This window comes from Ranitomeya variabilis, chromosome 5 (assembly GCF_051348905.1).
Source record: "Ranitomeya variabilis isolate aRanVar5 chromosome 5, aRanVar5.hap1, whole genome shotgun sequence".
NCBI classification, from domain to species: Eukaryota; Metazoa; Chordata; class Amphibia; order Anura; family Dendrobatidae; genus Ranitomeya; species Ranitomeya variabilis.
The window spans coordinates 72,439,750-72,465,915 of NC_135236.1; the positions used below are offsets into that span (position 1 = coordinate 72,439,750).

The following is a 26,166-nucleotide window of genomic DNA, read 5'->3' on the forward strand; positions in this document are numbered from 1 at the left end:
AAAAACGTAATTCTGGTGTTTCAATTTTTTTTTTTTTACGCCATTTACCAATTGGATTAATTTATTTTAGATTTTGAGAGGATGAACGCAGAAATACCAAATGTGTATTTTTTATGTTTTTTTGTTTTATTTTTTATGAAACAAAACAGGGGTGAGTTGAACTTGCTTTTTTTTTAAAAAAAAATTCATATTTTTTTAAACTTTTTTTCCCCACTATTTATTGTATTTAATAGTCCCCTTAGGGGACTTGAAGTTGGGATCATCTGATAGCACGAGTTATGTGTAGGGAAAATCACAATCACAGGAGGATCGTAATGACAGGCTCAGGGGTCTTCAGCAGGCACCCGAGTCATCACGACAACCCATCGGCGCCCCGCGATCATGTCACGTATGAAGGTGGAGACAGTGACGTCAGCGCTGATTGGGTGCCAGTGTCACAACACCCAATCATAGCCCTGGGGAGAGAGAATGCCGACATTATGGGAACGGAGCCGGCACAGGAGGCGAGTATAGGCTTTATTATTTTATCTGGGCCGAACGTTGAATTTTGGAAGGGGTTGTCCTAGTAGTGGACAACCCTTTTAAAGATTCATATCCTTTACAGAAACTTTTGTCTGCCAGGTCTTATCATGTAAAGTCTCTTGAATAATAGACCAAATGCTAAACTCCACCGCACTGTTAGTCTTGTATCTTAGGTTCCTGGTCGCCGCACCCAAAATTTTCCACCTTCCAATATTGAGTGGACCCTTCAGTCTCTGAACAAGACTCCGGTTCCTTTTTGACCTTGATGGGGCGCACACCTGCAACAAAAAACAAGGAGATTCTTAACATGAGCTTTGTTTTATGTACACCATGGCTGGTAGAGGTGGAACCACAGAGAGGGATCTTCTCGTAGAATACTTGGAAGGACACATTAACCTTAGATGGGGAATTAGGTAAGAGGACACTATTTTTTGTACTATAATAGTCCATAAGGAAAAGTAACTCCCACTAAAAACAAATGGGGGCTATGTGTATAAATCAGAGGTTCACACGTCAAGAGACGTTAATGGGAGGGTCAGTCCTAGAATGGCCAAAGTAGGTGGACATGGCTGCCTTAAGAAGATCCTGGCTCGTAGACTGCAGTGCATCAATAGAGTATGGATCTTCTTTGCTGCTTTTTACAAAGTTTGACTCATGTAGCTTTTGTCCATAGGGTCAGCACCCATTAGTCCACCTGGGACGTAATTTCAGGGTGTCGATGAATTGCCATAGCACCCAGGTGCCAACTGAAGGTCGTTGTGGTGGCCATCTTGGTACTACTGTGAAGCTCAGCCACAGGCTGGTGTCCAGAGCAGACCATGATTTCTACAATATACTTCAGTCCTGTGCTATTCAACATACAAAATAGGGATTTTTGTGTACTCACCGTAAAATCCTTTTCTCCGAGCCATTCATTGGGGAACACAGACCATGGGTGTATGCTGCTGCCACCAGGAGGCTGACACTAAGTATTACAAAGAAAGTTAGCTCCTCCCCTGCAGTATACACCCCTCTGCTGGCTCCCAGCTAACCAGTTCGGTGCAAAAGCAGTAGGAGATCAATAACAACATATAAGCGTATAGCATGTCACATTATATATGAGAGTATAACATATCAAATGATAAAAACAAATACAACTAATAATAGGGAGGGAGCTGTGTCCCCCAATGAATGGCTCGGAGAAAAGGATTTTACAGTGAGTACACAAAAATCCCTATTTCTCCTTCGCCTCATTGGGGGACACAGACCATGTGACGTCCCAAAGCAGTCCCTGGGTGGGGACAACATCAGATCAGGCCGTGTAACCGCTACTTACAAGTGCGCCAAGGCGGCCTGCAAAGTCCGCCTGCCCAGACTCACATCTGTGGAAGTGTGTGAATTATAATGCTTCAAGAATGCATGCGGACTGGAGGAATTCGCAAGCTTGGGGTCGTGCTTGCCGACGCCTGGTGCCTAGAGCCCTGAGACAGGGAGATAGGCTGACATCTAGCACGGAAGGACTCCTGGATGGTGAAAAGAATCCACCAGGCTAACGTGGCCGATGAACACGGCTAAACCCTTCCTGTGACCGTCAGGAAGCCTACTTACCATCGAGAAGCCCAAGCAAAGTGTCCAACCTTCGGAAGGACGCCGTCCTCGATACGTACCCACTTGGAGCACTCACTTCTTCCAGATTATGGAGAACCCATTCCGTTGTGTGGACTGGAGCCGAAAGAGATGAGAGGACGATGCCCCTGCAACAGTGGGAATACAAAGCCACCTTGGCAACGAGGGAAGGGGATGGCTTGAGGGCAACGATGCATTGATGGTAATAAGGGAAAAAGACTGAAAGGAACAGAGTGGCAAGCTCTGAAGACTCATCAGGATGACAAGAACGCAGAGAAAAAAGGGGAGTGACGTTCCCTGATAGTAAAGTCTTTCTGGATCGAAAAAGGAGTCTACTGTAAGATCCCCAGGACCATTAAGGTCCCCCAGATCTAACGGTACGCGGTAGGGAAGAACTACAGGTGAAGGCTCCCTGCGAGAAGGTCCATATTTCCAGTTTTGACGAAATAAGACGGAGGAATACTAGTACCGCAAGCGAGAAAACCTGACATGGTCAGTGCGGGTCTCCCGTGATCACTGGGGGCCTTTTCTGCTTCCAAAAAGATCTCAAGACGTAGTGGAAGAGGAGTTATGGAAATTGGTACCGTGGAAGAAACGGAGCATGCACTGCGATGGACTTGGATCTTGAAGCCAAACCATGAACTGGAGTACATAGGCGTTCAGCTTGGACGCCATCCGACCTACATCTGGAGTACTCCAGTGAAGGCAGATGTGAAGGAAGACTTCCGAGTGAAGTTCCCACTCACATGAGGAGAAAACCCTGACGGCTGAATATGTCAGCCGCCCAGTGTTCTACTCCAGGGACATGTACTGTTGAGATCACCGAATGATAGATCTCGGCCCATCAGAGAGTGCGAGGTACCTCGGCCATGGCGCTTGACTGTGGGTACCTGCGAGATGATTGACGTATGGCACAGCCGTGGCATTATCCAAATTGAAGATGGATGGTTGACCCGCCTAAGGGCAGTGGACCTGCTGTAGGATTAGCCGTACTGTTCGGATCCCCAGAGAAATGATCGGGAGAAGACGGGTATTGGTATCCCTAATAACCATTGGACCAGAAGAAGGCTCTGGATGAGGAAGGAGCTTAGAGACTACCTTTTGAAAGCCTGATTGACTTGCTGAAAACGAGCGGAGCAAAAGAAAACTACTTCCGTTTTCGTCTTATTGCTCAGAACCCTCCTAGCTAATTGAATGAACCGAGGGAATGAGTGATCAAGTGCACAAGCTCCGTGTTGAAGGGCCACGACCTTGACTCGAGAGAGAGAATTACCATCCTTCTTGTGCAGGATCATCGTCAAAGAGGATCTGCTGGGCTGGGAATGAGGAAAAAACTTGTCTAAGTTTAGCTGCTAGCCCAAGTGAGAGGGTATTGCAAGTGATATAGACGACTTAGCGTAGTCCTTGTAGAGCGGCTAGAAAGTCGACCGAGTAGGGCAGGACGACCATGTTTCTAGGGTGCAAGAAGCACATGACAACTGCTATGAGCGTTGCGACCACTGTGGTGCGGTAGCCAGGCTGAAGGGCGAAGTCGTGACTTGAAAATGCTGTTCGCGAATGGAAAGGAGAAGAGATAATTGTAGAGGGGAAAAAAGTAGGCATGTGAGGGTAAGAAAACCGAATGTCGAAGGATGCCAGAAAACTCCACTTTTTTTTTTTTTTTGTTGAAGTAATGGCTGAGCGGAGGAACTGCATCTGAAAAAGGAGGGCCTTGTCAAAAGTTGTTAGAAGTTTGAGGTCCAGGAATGATCATACTTTTCATTTTCTCCTTCGTGAAACCAAGATCTCTTAGATCTAGACTGTCCAGGACAATGCTTCTACTGCTGGATGGGTCTGTAGAAAAAATACGATCCCTTGTTAGTCTCCCGCTCAGAAGATGTGATTTGAATTGAAGTAGATAAGGTCTCTGACCAGGAGACTATTGGTCAAGCAACATCATGTGGCGCTAAAGAAGGGTAGAGCGCTGAACCCGAAGCCACAAGACAGAACGAACCAGATTTGCTATCCGACCGTCTGTGGTTTTTTAATTGATGATACATCGGGCAGGGATACTGGTAGGTATACCACAAGAAATTCCACCCGGTTAGACTGCCAAGTGGCAGAATGCGGGGCTGCAACCAGCAGGCCTCTTGCCATCTTCGTGCAGAGTAGAAAATTAGGAACCTTCGATCCACCATTCTGTTAACAGGGACGTGGAGAGGAATCGTCCGCTTTCTTGCATCATCCCCTAAATTGATACAAAGGGGGGTGCTCGGACGCCAAAGATGTGTGCCTCTGTACATCCCCAGAGTTGAGGTTCCCGGGTGGACAGGGCAGGTTGTTTGGCATTAGGCCTGGATGCAGAAGAGGATACATGGAGGCGACACTGCATGTGTTCGTCTGTTGAAGATGTGGGGGGAATCGGTGCCCTTAAAAGGACCCGTCTCCCATAAAAATCAGACCAGGTATGGCAACCTACTTAGCGGCTTCTGTCCATTGAATTGCTCGTCGATTTGTTGATGGTATAAATAGGAGAGTCCCTCCTTTTCTGAAGCTCTTGCAATCCAAGGCAATATGCGATCCATATTCAGCGTTGTTCTCCACAAATCATGGGGGAGAGAATAGGAAATGAAAAACTTCCGTTTTGCAGACGCCTGTACGTTTTTCTAGAACACTTGCGGCCCCTGCTAGCGGACGCTCCCATGTAGGAGAGGGACCATGTATCTCGGTCCTGCGAGCACTCCGAGCCACAGAGGGTTCACAGAGGGATTCAATCTCTTGGTCTGAGAGGTCTGAGAAAACCATGGGTTGCGGTTAGGGGATGAGTGGCGAAGGCTCCAGAGCTCAGTTAGGGTGACCAGCTTCGGATTGATGATGTGCCCTTAAGACCAGTAAATACTGGTCATGCGCCTTTAAGACTAGGGAATACTGGTCGTGCGTCTTTAAGACCAGGGTATACTGGTCTTGTGCCTTTAGGAGGAGGGCATGCTGGTCATGTGCCTTTAAGAACTAGGACATACTTGTCATATGCTTTGAAGACCAGGGCATACTGGTTATGTGTCTTTAAGTCCAGGGCATATTGAACACGTGCCTTTAAGACCAGGGCATACTGGTCATGTGCCTTTAAGTCCAGGGCATATTGGTCACGTGCCTTTAAGACCAGGGCATACTGGTCATGTTCCTTTAAGACCAGGGCATACTGGTCATGTGTCTTTAAAACCAGGTCATACTGGTCATGTGCCCTTAAGACCAGGGCATACTGGTCATGTGCCTTTAAAAACCAGGTCGTACTGGTCATGTGCCTTTAAGACCAGGGCATACTGGCCAAGTGCGTAAGACCAGGGCCTACTGGTCATGTGCCTTTAAGACCAGGGCATACTGGTCACGTGCCTTTAAGACCAGGACATACTGGTCATGTGCCTTTAAGACCAGGTAATACTGGCCATGTGCGTAAGACCAGGGTATGCTGGCCATGCGCCTTTAAGACCAGGGAAAACTGGTCACGTGCCTTTAAGACCAGACAATACTAGACATGCGCCTTTAAGACCAGACAATACTGGACATGCTCCTTTAATACCAGACAATACTGGACATGCGCCCTTAAGAACAGACAATATTGGACCTGCGCCTTTACGACCAGCCAATACTGGACATGCGCCTTTACGACCAGCCAATACTGGACATGCGCCTTTAAGAACAGAGAATACTGGACATGCGCCTTTAAGAACAGACAATACGGGACATGCGACTTTAAGACCAGCCAAAACAGGTCATGCGCCTTTAAGAACAGAGAATACTGGTCATGCGCCTTTAAGAACAGAGAATACTGGTCATGCGCCTTTAAGAACAGAGAATACTGGTCATGCGCCTTTAAGACCAGACAATACTGGACCTGCGCCTTTAAGAACAGACAATACTGGACATGCGCCTTTAAAACCAGACAATACTACATGTGCCTTTAAGAAGGGAGAATACTTGCGCGTTTAATGCCTTGATGTAGAGTGGTTGTGCCCCCTTAATGCTAAAAATCGTTGCCTCAGTGTGAGCCGGCCGGGTGGACCAAGATGGCCACTGTGAGCTGCAGAGTAGATAAAATCTCGCAGAGAGCGAGAAGCGCCAACTCGGGGGGCGGAGCGACGGACACGATGCTGAATAGGCCCAAGCCGGGGCCTAAATTTCTGTAGCAGGCGGGCGACACCAGCGGGGCGTTTCAGGAGACTTCCGGGATGCGGCCTACACATCGGCCGAAGCCAGGGGCTAAATTTTTGTAGCCGGCCAGAGCGTTACCTCAGAGAGGTGGGCCACAGGAAAGTGGCTAAGGCTGCCTGCGCCTTTATGGATATCCCTCTGAAGATGGATCCACTCACCATCGTTGAGCGTCCCGGCATGGAGCCGCCGCGGATGTGGGTTTCAGCGCTGTTCTGTGCAGCGTGGACGGTGTAGGGATAAACCTCAATCCATCATCCGTCCTTGTACCATCCGCTCTTAATAGTGGTGGTGCAGCGGGGGCTGCTCGGACGCCACAATGTAAGGTGCCTCTGAACAGCCGAGGGTAAAACCTGGTGGACAGGGCTGAATGTCCGGCAATAGGCCTGGCTGCAGAAGAGGATACTGAAGGTGACACTCCAGTGCTCGTCTGATAAGGGAGGGGGGAGATCGGTGCCATGAAGGGGCCCGTCGCCCCTAGAATCAGCTCAGGCAGTGGCTTCCCACGTCGCAGGAGAGGATACGGAGAGGTGAAACTCCAGTGCTCGCCTGTTGTTGGTTCGGGGGAGATCGGAACATGAAAGAATCCGTCGCCCCCTTCGTCCGTTGTAAAAGGTAAAAGATTCTTCGGGTCTGAATAGCAGACCAGTCCATGTGCCTCCTACGGACACTAAGCAAGAACTGGTTAGCTGGGAGCCAGCAGAGGGGTGTATACTGCAGGGGAGGAGCGAACTTTCTTTGTAATACTTAGTGTCAGCCTCCTGGTGGCAGCAGCGTACACCCATGGTCTGTGTCCCCCAATGAGGCGAAAGAGAAACAAGTGATTAAATGATTACAAATTCAAGTCCCCTAGAGAGACTAAAAAAGTGTTTTTTTTAACTATTAAAAAACAAATTAAAAACCAAAATTAAATCCATTTCAATTAAGCCCTCTCCAAAGTACAACATCAAAATAAATAAAAACAACCACGTTAGATATCACAATAACAACAAGTTATAAAAATTTTGCATATACCCCAAGAAAAATAACAGCCCTCAAGACAGCTCCATTGTACTAACAAATCAATAAATTCAAAAAGTTACGGGTCTCTAAAAATGGTGAGACACCAAATATTCTGATTCTTTTTTCACCACTTAAAGAAAATCTGTCACCAGGTTTTTGCCACCTAACCCGAGAGCAGCAAGATGTAGAGACAAAGATCCTGATTCCAGCGATGTCTCACTTACTGGGCTGCTTGCTGTAGTTTTTATTAAATCGCGGTTTTATCAGCAGGAAATTATCACTAGAGAACTAGTGAACTTGTTGCCTGGTTGCCTACTCCCGCCCACACTGCTGATTGGCTGCTTCCTGTTTACACTGTGCATAGGCAAAAAGCTGCCAATCAGTGGTGTGGGCCGGGTTATAAAGAGCTCAGCATTCAGAGTACTGCTAGATCTGCACCATAAAAAAACAGTCTTTAATCAAAACTCCGCCATGCAGCCAAGTAATTGATACATCGCTGGAATCAGGGTCTCTGCTCCTACATCATGCTGCTCATAAAAAAATAAAAATAATTACTAAGAATAGATATATAGACCCATTTCAATATCAATAAATCTTGGGGGTACCTAAAATATACCATATCACAGCTATTACCACCAAGTAGGACAATAAACAGTATCTACCACGTTATGCCAAATTTTAATTCAATCTTTATTAAAACAATTGACAGACAGCAGAATAAAAAGAGATCCCATAAATAAAACATTATCAGAGAGAAAATCTAACAAAGAAATGCACCTATAGAAAGTACAAGATACCATGCTGACCATGTGCCATCATGTACTTTACAACACTGCCCAGTACCCCAACGCGCGTTTCACGTGCGGCTTCGTCAGGGGGTACTGGGGCAGTGTTCCATACCGGTATTATATATATATATATATATATATATATATATATAATCTATAGTGTATACAACACCTGATATCCTAATGTGTTAATGGGCGTGTGTGGCTGGAGTCTCGGAAGTCACGCTGGGCAGGACAGTGCAGTGAGAGCTCCAATTGGATGCCGGGCAAGTAAGGGGAGGCAGTGATGACGTAGCACCCTGTCATGCGCAGTGCAACTTTTGGGACGTCGGCCAAGGAGGGCGATGTGGCGATGGATGGCGCACACGCTCCCATTAACACTGCAGTTTTGTCAGGTGTTGTATAGACTACACATACACACACCACTATGGAACAGTGCCCCAGTACCCCCTGACAAATCTGCATGCGAAACGCGTGTTAGGGTACTGGGCAGTGTGGTTCAGTACATAATGGCACATGATCAGTATGGCATCTTCTTGTCCTTTTATGGGTGCCTTTCTTTTGTTAGATTTTCTCTCTGATAGGGAGCTGTGTATATAGACTGGCTATGTTTGGCTCACTACCAACAGTTGTTTCGATTAGCGGCACCATACATATGTTATGAGGCTTGTTTTCTATTGTATTGTATGGAGGACAGTTTATAAACTTAGCTTCTACTTTATACTCATGTACCATGATTGTTTATATTATCACTGTGTATGTATAGATTACTCATGTGCCCTACTGATTTGTAAGCACACTGCCCTATTCTGTTTAACGTTTTTTCTTTTATTCTGTTGTTGTGTATGCTTGTCAACTATTTTAACCCCTTTACGACCTATGACGTAAGCCGAGCATTTTTAGTACACATAGAAGGGCTGCAGCCCTGCTATGTGTAACACAAACGATCAGAAGATCGCAACTTCCAGTCTCCTAAAAAGACTATTGAAACATGTAAAAAGTTTAAAAAAAAAATAATAATTTTTTTTTTTTTTTAAATCACCCGCGTTTTGCCCCATTTGAAATAAAACAATTAAAAAAAAAGGTCAAAATTGACATATTTGGTATCGCTACGTACAGAAAAGCCCGATCTATCAAAATATAAAAATAAATGGCGTAACTAGAAACACTAATCAAACCGCCTGAATTGCAATAACGGGTGATCAAAAGATCATATCTGCACCAAAATGGTATCAATAAAAAGGTCATAAAAATTTGACATAACGTAGTAGATACTGTTTATTGTTTACTTGGTGATAATAGCTGTGATTTTATATAGAAAATAAACTTGCTGACAGATTCATAGAAATATAGATTATTAAAAAAAAAAAATTTTAAATGCTGATACAGTATCCATCAGTTTTTTTTACCCCAACATTATGAGTAACAGTATATAAATGGGGTCAAGACTGTGGAGACCCCAACCAGTCGACAGAATAAAGGGGCCAACGTTGAGGGCAGTGTCAGAGATCACTGCCCAGTAGGGGTGTAGTCGTGTAGACAAGGCCAAAACCTCAGAACGATGGCAAAATTGTTCAAAAATTAGTACATCGACTGTACATTTCACAAGAAAATTAAAACATTGTTTTTACTGTAAGGTGGGACACAGAGGAGGAGAGAAAAATTGAATATGTTGATACATACCGGGCAATGGTGGACTTTCCAGAATGCCATCTTCCGTTGGTCGACAGTCTTTAAAAACAAGGATTGAGTTTACTAGCGTGTGATCTGTCTGGGTTCCGACGTCACGAAATTCTATTTCTGGCCATTGTGGATCCTCAAGTGATTCTTCCTCAACTTTTATTATCTTGAGGGATTCATAATCGTAGCTGGTTGAATAGTCCTGGCACATGTCTTCTTCCACTTTTATTCTATCGATTATTGGAGGATCGCTTTCATTGTGATGGAGCCTGTTGGTTCCTGTATCGAAACGTCTTTTTCTCTTTCTGACTCGGTCTTTTCTCAAATTTTCCTCGATGATACATTCGCCTTCTTTGACGTTTGGAAAGATGGAGGGAACGGCGTCGACTCTTAACGATCTTCCGTCAATGTTGATGATGTATGAATCGGTGGTGAAGTGGCACGAGCACAGGCGGTATTTGTTCTGCTTGTTTTCATCAAGTATCTTCTGGGCCAAAGCGTTTAGATCTTTAAAGATCTGACCGGTCTGCTGGAGCCATACTTTTATTCTGGAGATATCCTTCGGGAAGGGGTGCAAAATGACCCGCCCGTTCTGGCCTCTTTTTCCAGTTTTGCTAACACATTGGTTTACCAAACAGCTAGGCATGATTGGGAATTTTTTTAATACCCTGTACATGAAAGAGAAAAAAAATAGACTTGTAACATGAACCAAAATGTTAGAGGGGTTAATATGTTCTATGTACTGCCCCAGACAGACTAGTCTGATTACATACCGACCCCTCCATAACGGGGCAATGGGTGGACCGGAAAGTCATAGTTAGGTTGGGTTGAAAAAGCGTTATCTCCTACAGCCAGTGGCTCCGGCGGTCGGTGCTTATGTACGATCTCCACGAAAACCAGATTTGGCATACGCACTGACGGAGATACTGACTATAATGATGCAGACGGAGTTGCCGTGTGCTCTTTTGTACATCATTTTTGGCAGTATATGCCTATTGGAGGCGGCCAGGATGACCTAGTCAACTACGTCTTGCTGCCTCCTGACTTCTACTAGAATCATAGCCTTTTAGTTAAGTCCTACACTTGTTATTAACATTATTCAAAAACTCAGGCTTATTAGCTAAAGTTAAACTTTCTGCTGTTTGCATTAAAGCAATTAATTAAGAACAATGTAAAGAGCTCAAAAATTAATATAACAAGTGGTTCCTCCAAATTTGACACAAGATGCCACTTTTACTGACTACTGCAGTCTCAAAATTATTCACCCTCTTCACGTCAAGCATCGTTGGCACTTATTACTGCCTCTCTGGCTGTTATGACCGGCTGTAAATGTGATGTATAACTAGACACCAGCTTCTGGCAGCTTTCCTGAGGGATCTTAGCCCATAAATCAAGGGCAATAACGTCCAGGTCACTAATTTTCTTTGAGTTGTGTGCTACAATCACCTTTTGCAAATCTCGCCAAACATTTTCCATGGAGTTCAAGTCAGGCGACTGTGATGGCATCTCCAGAATCTTCCAAGACTTCTTCTGACAACAAGGTTTGGTGGACTTCGAGATATGCTTGGGATCATAATCCTGAAAGAAGGTCCAATGATGCCCAAGCTTCAATTTAGTCACAGAAGCAGCGTGTTTTCTACCAGGATTTCCTGAAACTTAATTGAATCCATTTTGCTCTTCACACTCTGCAGCTTTTCAGTGCTAAAGAAAGCAAAACGGCCCCAAAGCATTACGGAGATACCGCCATGCTTCAGTGTAGGCATTACAAAGTCACCGCCATGCTTCACTGTAGGCACCACCGAGCCAACTAAATGCTTCAGTGTAGGAATCACCAAGCCACTGACTTGCTTCACTGTAGATAACACTGAGCCACTCCTATGCTTCACTATAGGCAACATCAAGCCCCTCCCATGCTTCGCTGTAGGCATCACTGAGCCTCCTCCATGCTTCACTGTGGGCTTCATTGAGCAACTGTTATGATTCACTGTAGGTATAAACAAGCCACTACCATGCTTCCCTGCATGCAGGGTGTTCTTTTTAGTGTATGCTTCTTTCTCCTTCAGGCATGCTGCTGATCCATAGGCCAAAATAGTTCCAGTTTTGCTTAGTCTCTTCACGGAACAAAATTCCTAAACTTTTGTGATTATTTATATAGTTCTGAGCATATTGGAGCGGCCCTTTCTTGTACTTTTGGGTCAGTGTAGATGAAAGTTGTGGAGTTCGGCAAGGAGTTTTTGAACATTTGTTGCCTCAGCAGAACAGTGGCTGCTGCAGACATCATCCTATCTTACTACTGTGCCATGAGAGTGAGACCAATGATCCGATCCTGTAACTTTGAATTTGAGAACTCTACTTATAGCTCTATCTCTAAGAACATTCAATACTTTTGCCATCTTTTGTTTACTTTTCTTATTTGTGTAAGGTCTGTCCCTCACGTCTAGATAATTCCGGTACCGGAAAAATCGGTACCGGAGTTATCCGTGTCCTCACGTGGCACACGAGCCACCCGTGTACCACATGGACCGTGCAGGAGACAGCGCTAGAGATAAGCGCTGTCCCCTGCATCTGGTGCTGAAGCCGGAATTCATTCCTTCTCCCCAGCAGCGTTCGCTGGAGAGAAGGAATGAAAAATCATGTTTTTTTTATTTTTTTGTTTTTAAAATAAAGATCCTTGTCACCACCCCCCTCCCACCCCCTGTGCGCCCGCCCGCTGGAAATAAAATACTCACCCGGCTCCCTCGATGCTTCCTCTCAGCGCCGCAGCTTGTCCTGTATGAGCGGTCACGTGGTGCCGCTCATTACAGTGATGAATATGCGGCTCCACCTCCCAGAGGGGTGGAGCCGCATATTCATCACTGTAATGAGCAGTACCACGTGACCTCTCATACAGAAAGAAGCTGCGGCGCTGAGAGGAAGCATCGAGGGAGCTGGGTGAGTATTTTATTTCCAGCGGGCGGGCGAACAGGGGGTGGGAGGGGGGTGGTGACAAGGATCTTTATTTTAAAAACAAAAAAAATAAAAAACAATGATTTTTCATTCCTTCTCTCCAGCGAATGCTGCTGTAGAGAAGAAATGAATGGCGGCTTCAGCACCACGCTGGGGGGACAGCGCTTATTGTAGCGATGTCTCCTGCACAGCACACGGACTGCACACGGACAGCATCCGTGTGCGGTACGTGTTTTACACGGACCCATTGACTTTAATGGGTCCGTGTGATCCGTGCGCTCCCATGAACACTGACATGTCTTCGTGTTTTTCAAACGAACACACGGTCCGTGAAAACACGCTGACATCTGCAGAGACACATTGAATTTAATATGTCTATGTGAGTCAGTGTCTCCGGTACGTGAGAAAACTGACACCTCACGTAACGGAGCCACTGACGTGTGAAACCGGCCTAAGGCAGTAATCTTCTTTAAACTTTTTGGATGTCTCTCTTATCTTAGCCATCAAATGTCACAGACAACAAACCGATAGTTCGTCCTTCTATTAGATTTTCTTTTTTTTTTTTCATATATATCAAGCACACCTAATTCACAGAATAAAGCCGTTGATTATTACATCAGATGTGCTTGAAACAACACCTAATTTGCAGGCTCTTATGAGGGATTCTACCCAGGGGGGTGAATAATTCTTCGATTGCAGTAGTCACTTAGGCTGTGTTCACACGTTGCAGTCATTTGTTTTCTTTTTTTAATATATCTTTAAAACGTTGGGGTTTGAACGCGATCATGGCAAAAATATACACCATGAATGCAGCCTATAAATGCCATTTTGCATTGAATTTGGACAAATTCCAACTTACCGTATATTAAACCCGTTGCGCTATTTAACCAGTTCAAGACTGACCAATCAACTACTCCCTGCATGACCAGACACATTTTAGCCTTTTTTTTAATACATGGAGTTTCAAGAGTTGTATTTTTTTTCCCTTGTTTGAATATTCAAACAATTTTTGCCTTTTCTTTCACCGTACTTAAAGCCTAATTTTCATAACATTTTACATATTTTTGAGGTGTAAAATGGAAAGAAAGAAGGTGAAATATGTGTCTCTTATACATTTTTCCCCAACCACAAAGGAACCGCTGTGGAAAAAAACACAACATGGGCACAAAAAAATTGCAGAATGCATTCAAATAATAGGATGCTTTATGTAAGCGTTTTTTAAGCATTTCTGCAGCGGAAAACCGCCAAAAAAAAACGCTAAAAATCCACCACGTGGGCACACAGCCTTATTGATCAATGTTTTTGATCTGCTTTTCAGCAGTGTTTGCTTCGGGTGTCAGCTTTTGCCATTGGTGTTTCATCAGTGATTCTCACGGATAAAAAAATAAATAAAAATTTATAAAGCTTGCAATGTTAAATACAGATAGAATACGGATGGCACACTGACGCCGTCCATTCGTGAATTTGACTTTTGTGGATAAGTTTGATCTGTGACACCGATCAAAAATCAGACCCGTCTCTGTGATCTACTGCGCAAAAAAAACAGACATAAGAACAGCCACACGTATGTGAAAAATGGATGTCCGAATGATGTAAAAGCAAGAGAAAAAAAGTGATCAGCACTCACCATTCCCGATGCTATAAAAAGTCTTTATTAGGACATGGACACGGACAGGGAGATCATGGTGTGCAGGGATGACAGCTGTTTCGCGCTACATGCGCTTCCACAGATCCCGATCGGGATCATCGGGATCTGTGGAAGCGCATGTAGCGCGAAACAGCTGTCATCCCTGCACACCATGATCTCCCTGTCCGTGTCCATGTCCTAATAAAGACTTTTTATAGCATCGGGAATGGTGAGTGCTGATCACTTTTTTTCTCTTGCTTTTACATTATTACCTCTTTTGATTGAGCACCCCATATGCCCATGCACTGAGTAGGGGGAATAGGAGCTGGTACAGCGTATTGTAGCACGCTAATAGGTGATCGCAAGGGACAGCAGTGCGAGTATATTACCTTTTGCTTGGGATGTCCGAATGATGCCTGAGGCCAAATTAAGACTTCTGTGTTTCCTAGTCAATACTGCACAGACTGACCGTGGGTCTCCTGACCCGAACATGACCGTGAGCTTAAGGTTTAATTCAGACGTCCGATTTTGCCATGTATGAGAAAAACGGACCAAATATTTTGATCAGAGTGTGGTACGAGTGTCATCCTATGTTCTCACACAAACAAACAAAAAAAAAAACAAACCCAAACTCTCCACCTTCTCCTTTCTGGACAGTCCGTAAAGATCGTACTGCATTCGGATGTTCTCAGAGTGCAGTCCAATTTTTTTCACGGGCCCATTGACTTGCATTGCTGAAATTTATGCGTGTCTCCGCAATTTTCTGTGACATCTCAATCCGCGAAAAATCAGAGACATGTCAATGGCCCCATAGGCTATCACAGATACGAGAGCTCCATGAAGACCGTGGATCAGGCCTTAGGTTGTGATAGTTCTCACAACTACTAGATCAAAGAATTCAATGGGGGGGGGGGTTGACTAAGGTGGGTGGACACAGGGAGCGTCTTTTAGTTTTCATGCAGCGGTGAATCCTGCTGTTTGCCATCAAGTATGGAATTGCCTATATTCACGAGAGGCATAAATATACAAACACTCCGGAAGCCCCTGGAGATTGTTGGAAATCACATACCTGTGTGTTTCTTCTATTCTCACTGGCCCTAACCTGAATCCCACAACTTTCTAAATTGGAGTGTGAAGCAGTCTAAGGCCTCGATCACACACTCAGTATTTCACATCAGTATTTATAAGCCAAAACCAGGAAATGAACAATAAGTGGAAAAGTATAATAGAAACACGTCACCACTTCTGTATTTATCACCCACTGGTTTCGCTTACAAATACTGATGTAAAAGAAACTCACCAAATACTGAACATGTGAACGCGGCCTAAGGGTACCATCTCACAGTGGCACTTTGGTCGCTACGACGGCACGATCCGTGACGCTCCAGCATCGCTCCATTATCACTCCAGCGTCGTAGACTGCGGTCACACTTCGCAATGCATGGCGCTGGAGCGATAATTTCATGACGTATTTGCGATGTAGAAGTCGTACGCTCCTACGTATCAAGCTCCTCCACCCATTACATCGTATACAATATCGTGCACACCTTTGTTACACGATGCGATCATGCCGCCACAGCGGGACACTTGATGACGAAAGAAAGTTTCAAACGATCTGCTACAACGTACGATTCTCAGCAGGGTCCCTGATCGCAGTAGCGTGTCAGACACTGCGATATCGTAAGTATATCGCTGGAACGTCACGGATCGTACCGTCGTAGCGACCAAAGTGCCACTGTGAGACGGTACCCTAACACTAGCTATGTGTACAAGACGTCTTTTTCAGGTGGTTTCCATCTGGATTACTCCTGAAAAGGCGCCGCGAAACATGAACATAATGTACAACTTTGTAAAAAAAGGCATTACTGCGCATATGTTCAGTGCTTCTTTTAACCCCTTCGGGTTATACCGGGCATCACGTTTCATTCCACCGCATCACAGCCCCGGGACCGCAAGTGCCGACACTGGGGGACCGGCGCCAGCAGGGGAGTATAGGCTTGGGCTGAACATTTAGCTCAAGAAGAGGTTGTGCCAGGGCCGGACTGGGACTAAAATTCAGCCCTGTCATTTGAAGTTACACAGGCCCACTTGTCACATGGTGACTGTATAATATCTTTGTACACTTGTAGGCAGGGCCGGTTTTAGGCAAAGTGGGGCTCTACGCCTAGGCAAAGTTTATAATGGGGCCCCAAATGCTAACATACTGCACATCACACAAAAGCATTTCAGTTGTATTTACAAGGGCTGATCTCAGGCCGCTAAATGAGTGTGATCGACAATACTGAAGTCGTTGGACGCTTGTTTCCCGGCCTCTTTCCACCAGCTGAGACAGAATGATGGGACAGAACGATCACTAATAGATCACTAACAGATCACCATACAGTATCATGTTATCAGCAGCACATCTACAGTTTACACAGGCGATGTGCTGCTGAGAACAATGATTTTTGTTCCGGCAAAAACAATCTGAATATGCAGCATTTTACTTGTTTAGTAAAATACACCCCATAGTCCTCCATATATTATAATGTGCTCCACAGTCCTCCATATGGTAAAATACACTCCCTATAGTCCTCCATATATTAAAATACACTGCTCAGTCCTCCATATAGCATAATATAGCATATATCATATAGTATAACGTATTCCCCATAGTCCTCGATACAGTATAATGCAGCCCACATACAGTATAATGCAGCCACCACCCTACAGAGTATAATGCAGCCACCCCAGAGAATAATGTAACCCCCCATAGAATATAATGCAGCCTCTCCCCCATAGAGTATGATGAAATCACCCCTCATGGAATATAAATATAATAGCCCCCCATAGAATTTAATGTAGCCCCGAATAGAATAGAATACAGCCCAGCTCCCCATAGAATATAATGTAGCCCCATCAGAGTATGATGCAATCGTCCCTCATAAAATCTAATACAGCCCCCAATAGAATATAATACAGCCCACCTTCCCATAATATATAATGTAGCCTCCCATAGAATATAATGCAGCCCCCCATAGTATATAAGACAGCCTCCCCCATAGAATATAATATACCCCCATAGTATATAACACAGCCTCCCCTACAGAATATAATATACCCCCCGCAATAGTATATAACACAGGCACATAGTATATACCACGGACTCCCCCATAGAATATAATATACCCCCTATAGTATATAGCACAGCCTGCATAATATAGCACAGCCTGCATAATATAGCACAGCCCGCGTAGTAGTATACAGCACAGCCCACACAGTGCTATCCACAGCACAGCCCACACAGGGCTATCTACAGCACAGCCCACACAGGGGTATATAGAGCACAGCCCACACAGGGGTATATAGAGCACAGCCCACACAGGGGTATATAGAGCACAGCCCACACAGGGGTATATACAGCACAGCCCACACAGGGGTATATACAGCACAGCCCACACAGGAGTATATACAGCACAGCCCACACAGGGGTATATACAGCACAGCCCACACAGGGGTATATACAGCACAGCCCACACAGGGGTATCTACAGCACAGCCCACACAGGGGTATATAGAGCACAGCCCACACAGGGGTATATAGAGCACAGCCCACACAGGGGTATATAGAGTACAGCCCACACAGGGGTATATACAGCACAGCCCACACAGGGGTATATACAGCACAGCCCACACAGGGGTATATACAGCACAGCCCACACAGGGGTATATACAGCACAGCCCACACAGGGGTATATACAGCACAGCCCACACAGGGGTATATACAGCACAGCCCACACAGGGGTATATACAGCACAGCCCACACAGGGGTATATACAGCACAGCCCACACAGGGGTGTATACAGCACAGCCCACACGGGGGTATATACAGCACAGCCCACACGGGGGTATATACAGCACAGCCCACACAGGGGTATATACAGCACAGCCCACACAGGGGTATATACAGCACAGCCCACACAGGGGTATATACAGCACAGCCCACACAGGGGTATATACAGCACAGCCCACACAGGGGTATATACAGCACAGCCCACACAGGGGTATATACAGCACAGCCCACACAGGGGTATATACAGCACAGCCCACACAGGGATATATAGACCACAGCCCACACAGGGATATATAGACCACAGCCCACACAGGGATATATAGAGCACAGCCCACATCTCATCTCTCCCCTACCAACACCCCCCTGATAATGGCCCCACAGTCCAGTTAAAAAAAAAACAACACTCTCCTCACCTTTCCTTTTGCCTGCGTTGCTTCCTGCTCCTGTCTCGGCGGCTGCAGTCTGCCCGGGACACAGCAGGTGCGCGATGATATGACGTCATCACGCACCCGCAGTGTCAGAGGCAGAGCGGGGAATGATGGGAGAGGAAGCGTCAGGAGACGCTCTCTCCTCCATCATTGCATTGAACTATACCGGCGTCATAGACGCCGGTATAGTTAAATGCGGCGGCGCACTGGCGGGGGGAGGGGGAGGAACAGTGCAGCAGCCCACTACTGGCACCGGCCCTTCTGGCATTTGCCAGAAGTGCCCGATGGCCAGTCCGGCCCTGGGTTGTGCTGGTAGCGGACAATCACCCCTATAATACTAGCGCTTAGGAATATCCAGAACGGGGTCACCTTGGCGTGGTGGGATGGCTTTTATATTGTTTTTTAATCAAAATTATGTTAACTAAGTGTCCTTTGTTATTTTCACGCTCTATTACTATTGATTTACTGCAGGGCATTTGCTCAATTTGATTTTATCTCAGGTTTCACCATGCAACAAAGTGTCAGACGTCACAGATCTGTGTCAATGTAAAATAATAATACAGAGTTATGGATTTTGGAAAAAAAAAAAAAAAAGCATAAAAATAAAATATAGCGAAATCAGGAAGGGGTTAAGCCCCCGCACACTCCCCTCCCCCTCTCATTGCTTTATGTTGCTGCTCCTCACTATCCCCAGATCTCTAGCGATGTCCTGCTGACACCCACAGGCCACAGGAGGGGGCAGTGACGGCGGACACCCCGAGCCCACCCTCCTACACAGGGCGCCCACGTGTACCCCGGGGTCACAGGGGAGACAATGAGGACGGGACCTGCACACACACATTACCTGCAGGACAGAGCCTGGTGACTAAAGGACCTTTGATGATGTCATGCCCATGTGATCAGTCACGTGTGTGGGAGGAGTCTTCTCTAGTTTTTTTTCCTGAGCAGAGCACAAACTCTAGTCTAGTGCCACCTAGTGGAAGCAGCAGTCTGAGCATGTCACTGAGCAGCTGAACAGTGGAAGGCTCCAAAAGTTACACAAGGAATTGCAGAAAGAAAAAAAAACTAAAAAAAAACTAAAAAAGTGTCATGTGAAACACTGACAGCTAGGTGAGACCCATCGTTATTCCAGGACCAGTCATTGTTTTCACAGGCACATATTTGGAGCAGATACAGCGTATTCATTTTTTAACACATTTTTTTTACAATTAAAAAAAAAAAGTTTATTTTTTTATATTTCTCCAACATTCACCGGGTAGGATAAATAACAGTTTATATCTTTTTCAATGTCTAATTTATACATTTTACTTTGGATTATTATGGGTGAAGGATCTCAATTACGTAATTTTTTTATAATACTTTTCTACTATATAATTGTCTAAGCGTCACTTCCGTCTGTCCTTCTGTCTTTCTTTCTGTCTGTCGCGGATATTCATTGGTCGCGGCCTCTGTCTGTCATTGAAATCCAAGTCGCTGATTGGTCGTGGCAAAACGCCCACGACCATTGCCACGACCAATCAGCGACGGACACAGTCCGGTGGCAAAATGGCCGCTCCTTCCTCCCGGCAGTCAGTGCCCGCTCCATAATCCCCTCCAGTCAGCCCTCACACAGGGTTAATGGCAGCGGTAACGGACCACACGATGCCGCGGTGTAACGCACTCCGTTAACGCAGCTATTAACCCTGTGTGACCAACTTTTTACTATTGATGCTGCCTATGCAGCACCAATAGTAAAAAGATCTAATGTTACAAATAATAATAATAATAATAAAAAAAATAAGGTTACCCTCACCTTCCGACGTTGCTCGCTGTCCTCGGCAGTGCAAGCGGCAGGTTCCGGTGCCAAGGATGCTATGCGAGAAGGACCTGCCATGACATTACGGTCATGTGACCGCGACATCATCACAGGTCCTGCGCTCATACGAACCCTGGGACCGGAAGCTGCCATGTGCACCGCACACAGGCTCCAGGACTTCAAGGGGCTTTCGGAAGGTGAGTATGTTTATTTTTTATTTTAAGTCTTTTTTAACCATTGATATAGTGCCCACATTGCTATATACTACTTGGGCTGCGTTACATACTGCGTGGGCTCTGTTATATACATCTCTGTGCTATATACTAACGTGGCTATGTTATATACTGCGTGGCTGCTATATACTGTGTGGGCTGTGCTATATATTACGCGGCCAGTGTTATATACTGCAGGGGCAGTGCTATATACTGTGTGGCTGCTATATACTGTGTGGGCTGTGCTATATATTACGTGGCCAGTGTTATATACTGCGGGGGCTGTGCTATATACTGCGTGGCTGCTATATACTGCGTGGGCTGTGTTATATACTGTGTGGCCTGAATTAATGCAGAAGGTATTCTACAATATGTATGTATGTGCAGCGCCCCAGAGTCCTGGTCGTTGCAGTAATGTCGCTCTTCCACCAGGGGGAACCTGATGGTACTAAAGGAGTTCACCTTGCCAGGTATCACAGTCACACACTACACTTTACACTCCAGTCCACCAGGGAGAGCAAAGCTTCTATCTACTAGGGCACTCCTCACACACGGGTAAAACTGGTGGGTTGGATAGGAAGTTAGGCAGAGAGAAGCAGACTGGGCTTCGACGAGATAACATCGAGGGAGAAGCAGCCTGGGTTTGACCCAGAGAGGTCCCTGTGAGGGGTGGGATCCTGACAGAGGCCAAGCACAAGATAGAACGTTACGGAGCTGCGCCTGCACCTCATTGCGGCATCCTAAGAAAGGACAAGAAGCGAAGTATATTGTGGAGAGTGAGAACCGAAGTCACAGCACAAGGAGATAATACCGGGAGGAGTCCTGCCCCGAGGTCGGCAGCCTCCTTCCGAGGGTGTACTAACTCTACGCATTACTCCAGGCAGGACAGTCAATTCCAAGTTGGCTGCCCAACCTAAATACCTAAGAAGACACGGAGGCAATTGTGGGAGAGGGGCGTCGCTAGGGTCCCTATAAATTAACTCCAGGCCTAGCCCGTTATACGGGTTGTCCTATCCATATCATCTAGCGGACAGAGAGAGAGAACATCAGAAATATCTACAAAGGTTGTGAGGACTTTCCCGTGGTGCTCAGCAGGGAGGTACTACAACACACAGGCGCTAGTAGGAAGGCTACTGATTTCCTCCTGGCTAAGGGAACTCTGGATGTGCCTTCGGACAAGCCGGACTCAGCCTGCCCTGTGAGCGGTACTCTGGACTGCGGACCCTGAAGTCTTCAGTAAAAGGTAAAGAGACTGCAACTTTTGTGTCCTCGTTATTCATCGCGCCTCACAACGATCACTATCATCATCCACACACCTTGGGAAGCCCTGGGGATACACTTCACCTGTGGGAAGGTACACCATCTAGCTGCCATTCCATCACCCCAGCGGACTCCCCAGCAGCGTCGGTCACCCTGACCGAATACCACAGGTGGCGTCACGAATACCAAACTTACACCTTTAATTGGGCGCCCCTCAGCAGGGCCACGGTCCGGGTCGGGCCACTGTGACATCCCCAGAACCGAGACCGAGGGACCCGGTGCCGAGTACCCCATTGCCCTGCGCCTGGGGGCGATCCATATGTATATAGCAGCCACATAGTATATAGCACAGGCCACGTAGTATTTGTCTGTTATATACTACATGGCTCTTATATACTACGTGGCCTGTGCTATATACTATGTGGATGCTATATACTGTACATACATACATACATATTCTAGAATACCCGATGCGTTAGAATCGGGCCACCATCTAGTATATAATGAAAAGCCTTTGAAAACAGTAAATTAAAAATTATGTGTTGCCAGATTCTCAGATTCATAACTTATTTTAGTTTTTTTTTCCTACAGGCGTCTACGGGGACTTGTTTTTTTTTTTTTTTTGCGGGACACTGTATTTTTTCTCGGCACCACTTTTGATCGCTTTATATTTCATATTTCAGGACGCAAGACAAAAACAACAGGAATTCTGGCTTTGTTTTTATTTTTTTAATCACAGTGGTCACTGGGAAGGATTAATTAGCGGCCAATCTTAGGCTACTTTCACACATCAGTTTTTTTGTTTCAGGCGTAATCCGGCAAATTTTTTAAAAAACGGATCCGGTGCAAATAGTGAAAAACTGATGCGCCGGACCCGTTTTTCAGCTGGATCCGGTTTTTGTTTTTTAACCCGGCGATAACTTTGAGAGAGAGAGAGAGAGAGAGAGAGAATGTACAATTTTCATAGTCTTGAAAATACAGAAAAATCTTTAAATGAGAAGGTGTGTCCAAACTTTTGGTCTGTACTGTATATGCAGTAGCCCTGATGTCTCCTATGTGATGTGCATATATAGCAGTCTCGGTGTCTCTAATGTGATGTGTATATACAGCAGTCTCAGTGTCTCCTATGTGATGTGTATATATATATATATATATATATATATATATATAACGCTGGGAGCGTCACTCTGTCCGAAGCCTTTATAGACTGCGCAAGCGCCGGTGCAGTCTGGACCCCACAGAGTGACGCTCCCAGGAGATCGTGGTATGCGTAAGCACTGAACGCACACTGCGATCTCCAACGGAGAAGCAGGGAAGTGCCAGGAGGGTGAGTATGCTATATTCACCTGTTCCGTTCCAGTGATGCCCGCTGCTCCGTCCTCCACATCCTCTGCCTGTCAGGTCAGAGGGCACGATGACGCACTTATTGCGCGCCGCCCTCTGACTGAACAGTCACAGCAAGAGGACCCGGAAGACGGAGCGGCGCGCAGCACTGGATCAGGGTCAGGTGACTATAGCAAGTGTCGGGGGCCTGAGCTAGCGGCGACTCAGGCACCTGACCCCCACAGCGCACCGGTGTCCCCGCCTGCTCAGGCCCGCCAGCACTCGGCGCCCAGCGACGATAGGTGAGTATGTTTTTTTTTTTTTTTATTGCAGCAGCATCTTATGGGGGCCATCAACCTTTATGGAGCAGCGCATGGGGCATGTGGATGGGAGCAGCAAATTACAGAACGGTGGCGCACGATGGGAGCAGCACATGACAGAACTGTGACGCAGGATGGGAGCAGCACATGACAGAATAGGGCAGCACATGACAGAACGGGGGTGCAGGATGGAAGCAGCACATGACAGAACGGGGGTGCAGGATGGCAGCAGCACATGACAGAATGGTTGCGCAGGATGGGAGCAGCACATGACAGGATGGGGGCACAGGATGGAAGCAGCAAATGACAGAATGGAGGCGCAGGATGGGAGCAGCACATGACAGAATGGGGCCGCAGGATGGTAGCAGCGCATGACAGCATGGGGGCACAGGATGGGAGCAGCACATAACAGAACGGGGGGGGGTAGGATGGGAGCAGCACATGACAGAATGGGGGCGCAGGATGGCAGCAGCACATGACAGAATCGGGGCTCAGGATGGGAGCAGCACATGACAGAACGGGGGCGCAGGATGGGAGCAGCACATGATAGGATGGGAGCACCACATGACAGGATGGGGGCACAAGATAGGAGCAGCACATGGCAGGATAAGGGCGCAGGATGGGAGCAGCACGTGACAGGATAGGGGTGCAGGATGAGAGCAGCACATGACAGAACGGGGGCGCAGGATGGGAGCAGCACATGATAGGATGGGAGCACCACATGACAGGATGGGGGCACAAGATAGGAGCAGCACATGGCAGGATAAGGGCGCAGGATGGGAGCAGTAAGTGTCAGGATGGGGGCTCAGGATGAGAGCAGCACGTGAAAGGATGGGACGCAGGATGGGATCAGCACATGACAGCATGTGGGTGCAGGATGCAAGCACTACATGACAGGATGAGGGCGCAGGATGTGAGCAGCACATGACAGCATGGGGGTACAGGATGGGAGTACCACATGACAGTATGGGGGCGCAGGATGGGAGCACATGACAGAATGAGGGCTCAGGAAGAGAGTAGCACATGATAGGATGGGGGCGCATGATGGAAGCTGCACATGACAGGATTGGGGTGGAGTATGGGAGCACCACATGACAGGATTGGGGTACAGGATGGGAGCACCACATGACAGGATTGGGGTACAGGATGGGAGCACGTGACAGGATGAGTGCTCAGGAAGACAGTAGCACATCACAAGATGGAGGCACACAAAACAGGATGGGGGCAGCTCATGACAGGATGGGTGTTGTGAACTGTATTTCTTGGCTCCCTCTTGTGATCACTAGCGGTATGACACTTGGATTGTCTTTCTCCAGGTTGGTACCCACCTGGTTCGTTAGGCCTTGGGTGTTCCTATTTAGACTTCCTGGAAACTCAGTCTAGTGCCTGGAATCGATGTAGTCAGTCTATGTCTGTTTGCTCCTGTCTCCTGGTCTCCTGCTTTTTGCAAGATAAGCTAAGTCCTGCTTTCCTATTTTTGTTTATTCGCCTTACTGCTATTTTGTTCCAGCTTGTTCATAATGTGATTCCTGATTTTTGCTGGAAGCTCTAGGGGGCTGATATTCTCCCCCCACACCGTTAGTCCGTGCGGGGGTTCTTGGATATTCAGCGTGGATATTTTTGTAGGGTTTTTGCTGACCGCATAAGTCCTCTTCCTATTTTCTGCTATTAATTAGTGGGCCTCACTTTGCTAAATCTAGTTCATACTTATGTTTGTCTTTTCTTCTTACCTCACCGTTATTATTTGTTGGGGGCTTGTATCATAACTTTGGGGTTCTTTCTCTTGAGGCAAGTGAGGTCTTATTTCCTCTGAAAGGGTTAGTTAGTTCTCCGGCTGGTGCGAGACGTCTAGAATCAACGTAGGCACGTTCCCCGGCTACTTTTAGTTGTTGTGCTAGGATCAGATATACGGTCAGCCAAGTTACCACCTCCCTATGAGCTAGATTTTGTGTTTGCGGACTTAGCTGGAACTTCTGCGATCCTCTACCACTAGGATCACAACAGATGGGGGCGCAAGATGGTAGCAGCACATGACAAGATTAGGGCGCAGGATGGAAGCAACACATACCAGGATGGAGACCATATACCAATATAAATGCTCGCCACCCGGGCGTAGAACAGGTTCAATAGCTAGTATATATATAAATATCAAAGAAGAGGCAGCACTCCATTTCTTCCAAAAAGTATAGGATTTATTCAAATCCACATGTCCATATATAGTAGTCTCGGTGTCTCCTATGTGATGTGTATATATATATATATATATAGTAGTCTCGGTGTCTCCTATGTGATGTGCATATATAGCAGTCTCGGTGTCTCCTATGTGATGTGGATATATATCAGTCTCGGTGTCTCCTATGTGATGTGTATATATAGAGCAGTCTCAGTGTCTCTATGTGATGTGTATATAGAGCAGTCTCAGTGTCTCTATGTGATGTGTATATAGAGCAGTCTCAGTGTCTCCTTTGTGATGTGTATATATACGAAGCAGTCTCAGTGTCTCCTATGTGATGTGTATATATAGCAGTCTCGATGTCTCCTTTGTGATGTGTATATATAGCAGTCTCGGTGTCTCCTGTGTGTGTATATATAGCAGTCTCGGTGTCTCCTATGTGATGTGTATATATAGTAGTCTCGGTGTC

General features: G+C 46.3%; 1 protein-coding gene across 1 annotated transcript; it reads right to left on the minus strand.

Moving 5' to 3' along the window:
* Nucleotides 1-211: 211 nt before the first annotated feature.
* LOC143774539 (uncharacterized) lies at nucleotides 212-18,648 on the minus strand. Its single transcript, XM_077262225.1, has 3 exons — nucleotides 18,600-18,648; nucleotides 9,786-10,450; nucleotides 212-800 (listed from the first exon to the last, which is right to left on the minus strand). Exons 2-3 carry the CDS (start codon nucleotides 10,426-10,428, stop codon nucleotides 679-681), a joined length of 765 nt encoding a protein of 254 aa, XP_077118340.1. The 5' UTR covers nucleotides 10,429-10,450; nucleotides 18,600-18,648; the 3' UTR covers nucleotides 212-678.
* Between the last annotated feature and the right edge of the window lie 7,518 nt (nucleotides 18,649-26,166).

Excerpts from the sequence above, each read along its gene's own strand:
- LOC143774539 (XM_077262225.1), bottom strand. The coding sequence starts at position 10,428 with ATGCCTAGCTGTTTGGTAAACCAATGTGTTAGCAAAACTGGAAAAAGA. Across the intron at positions 801-9,785 it reads GGAAAGTCCACCATTGCCCG|GTGTGCGCCCCATCAAGGTC; the intron begins GTATGTATCAAC and ends TTTTTGTTGCAG.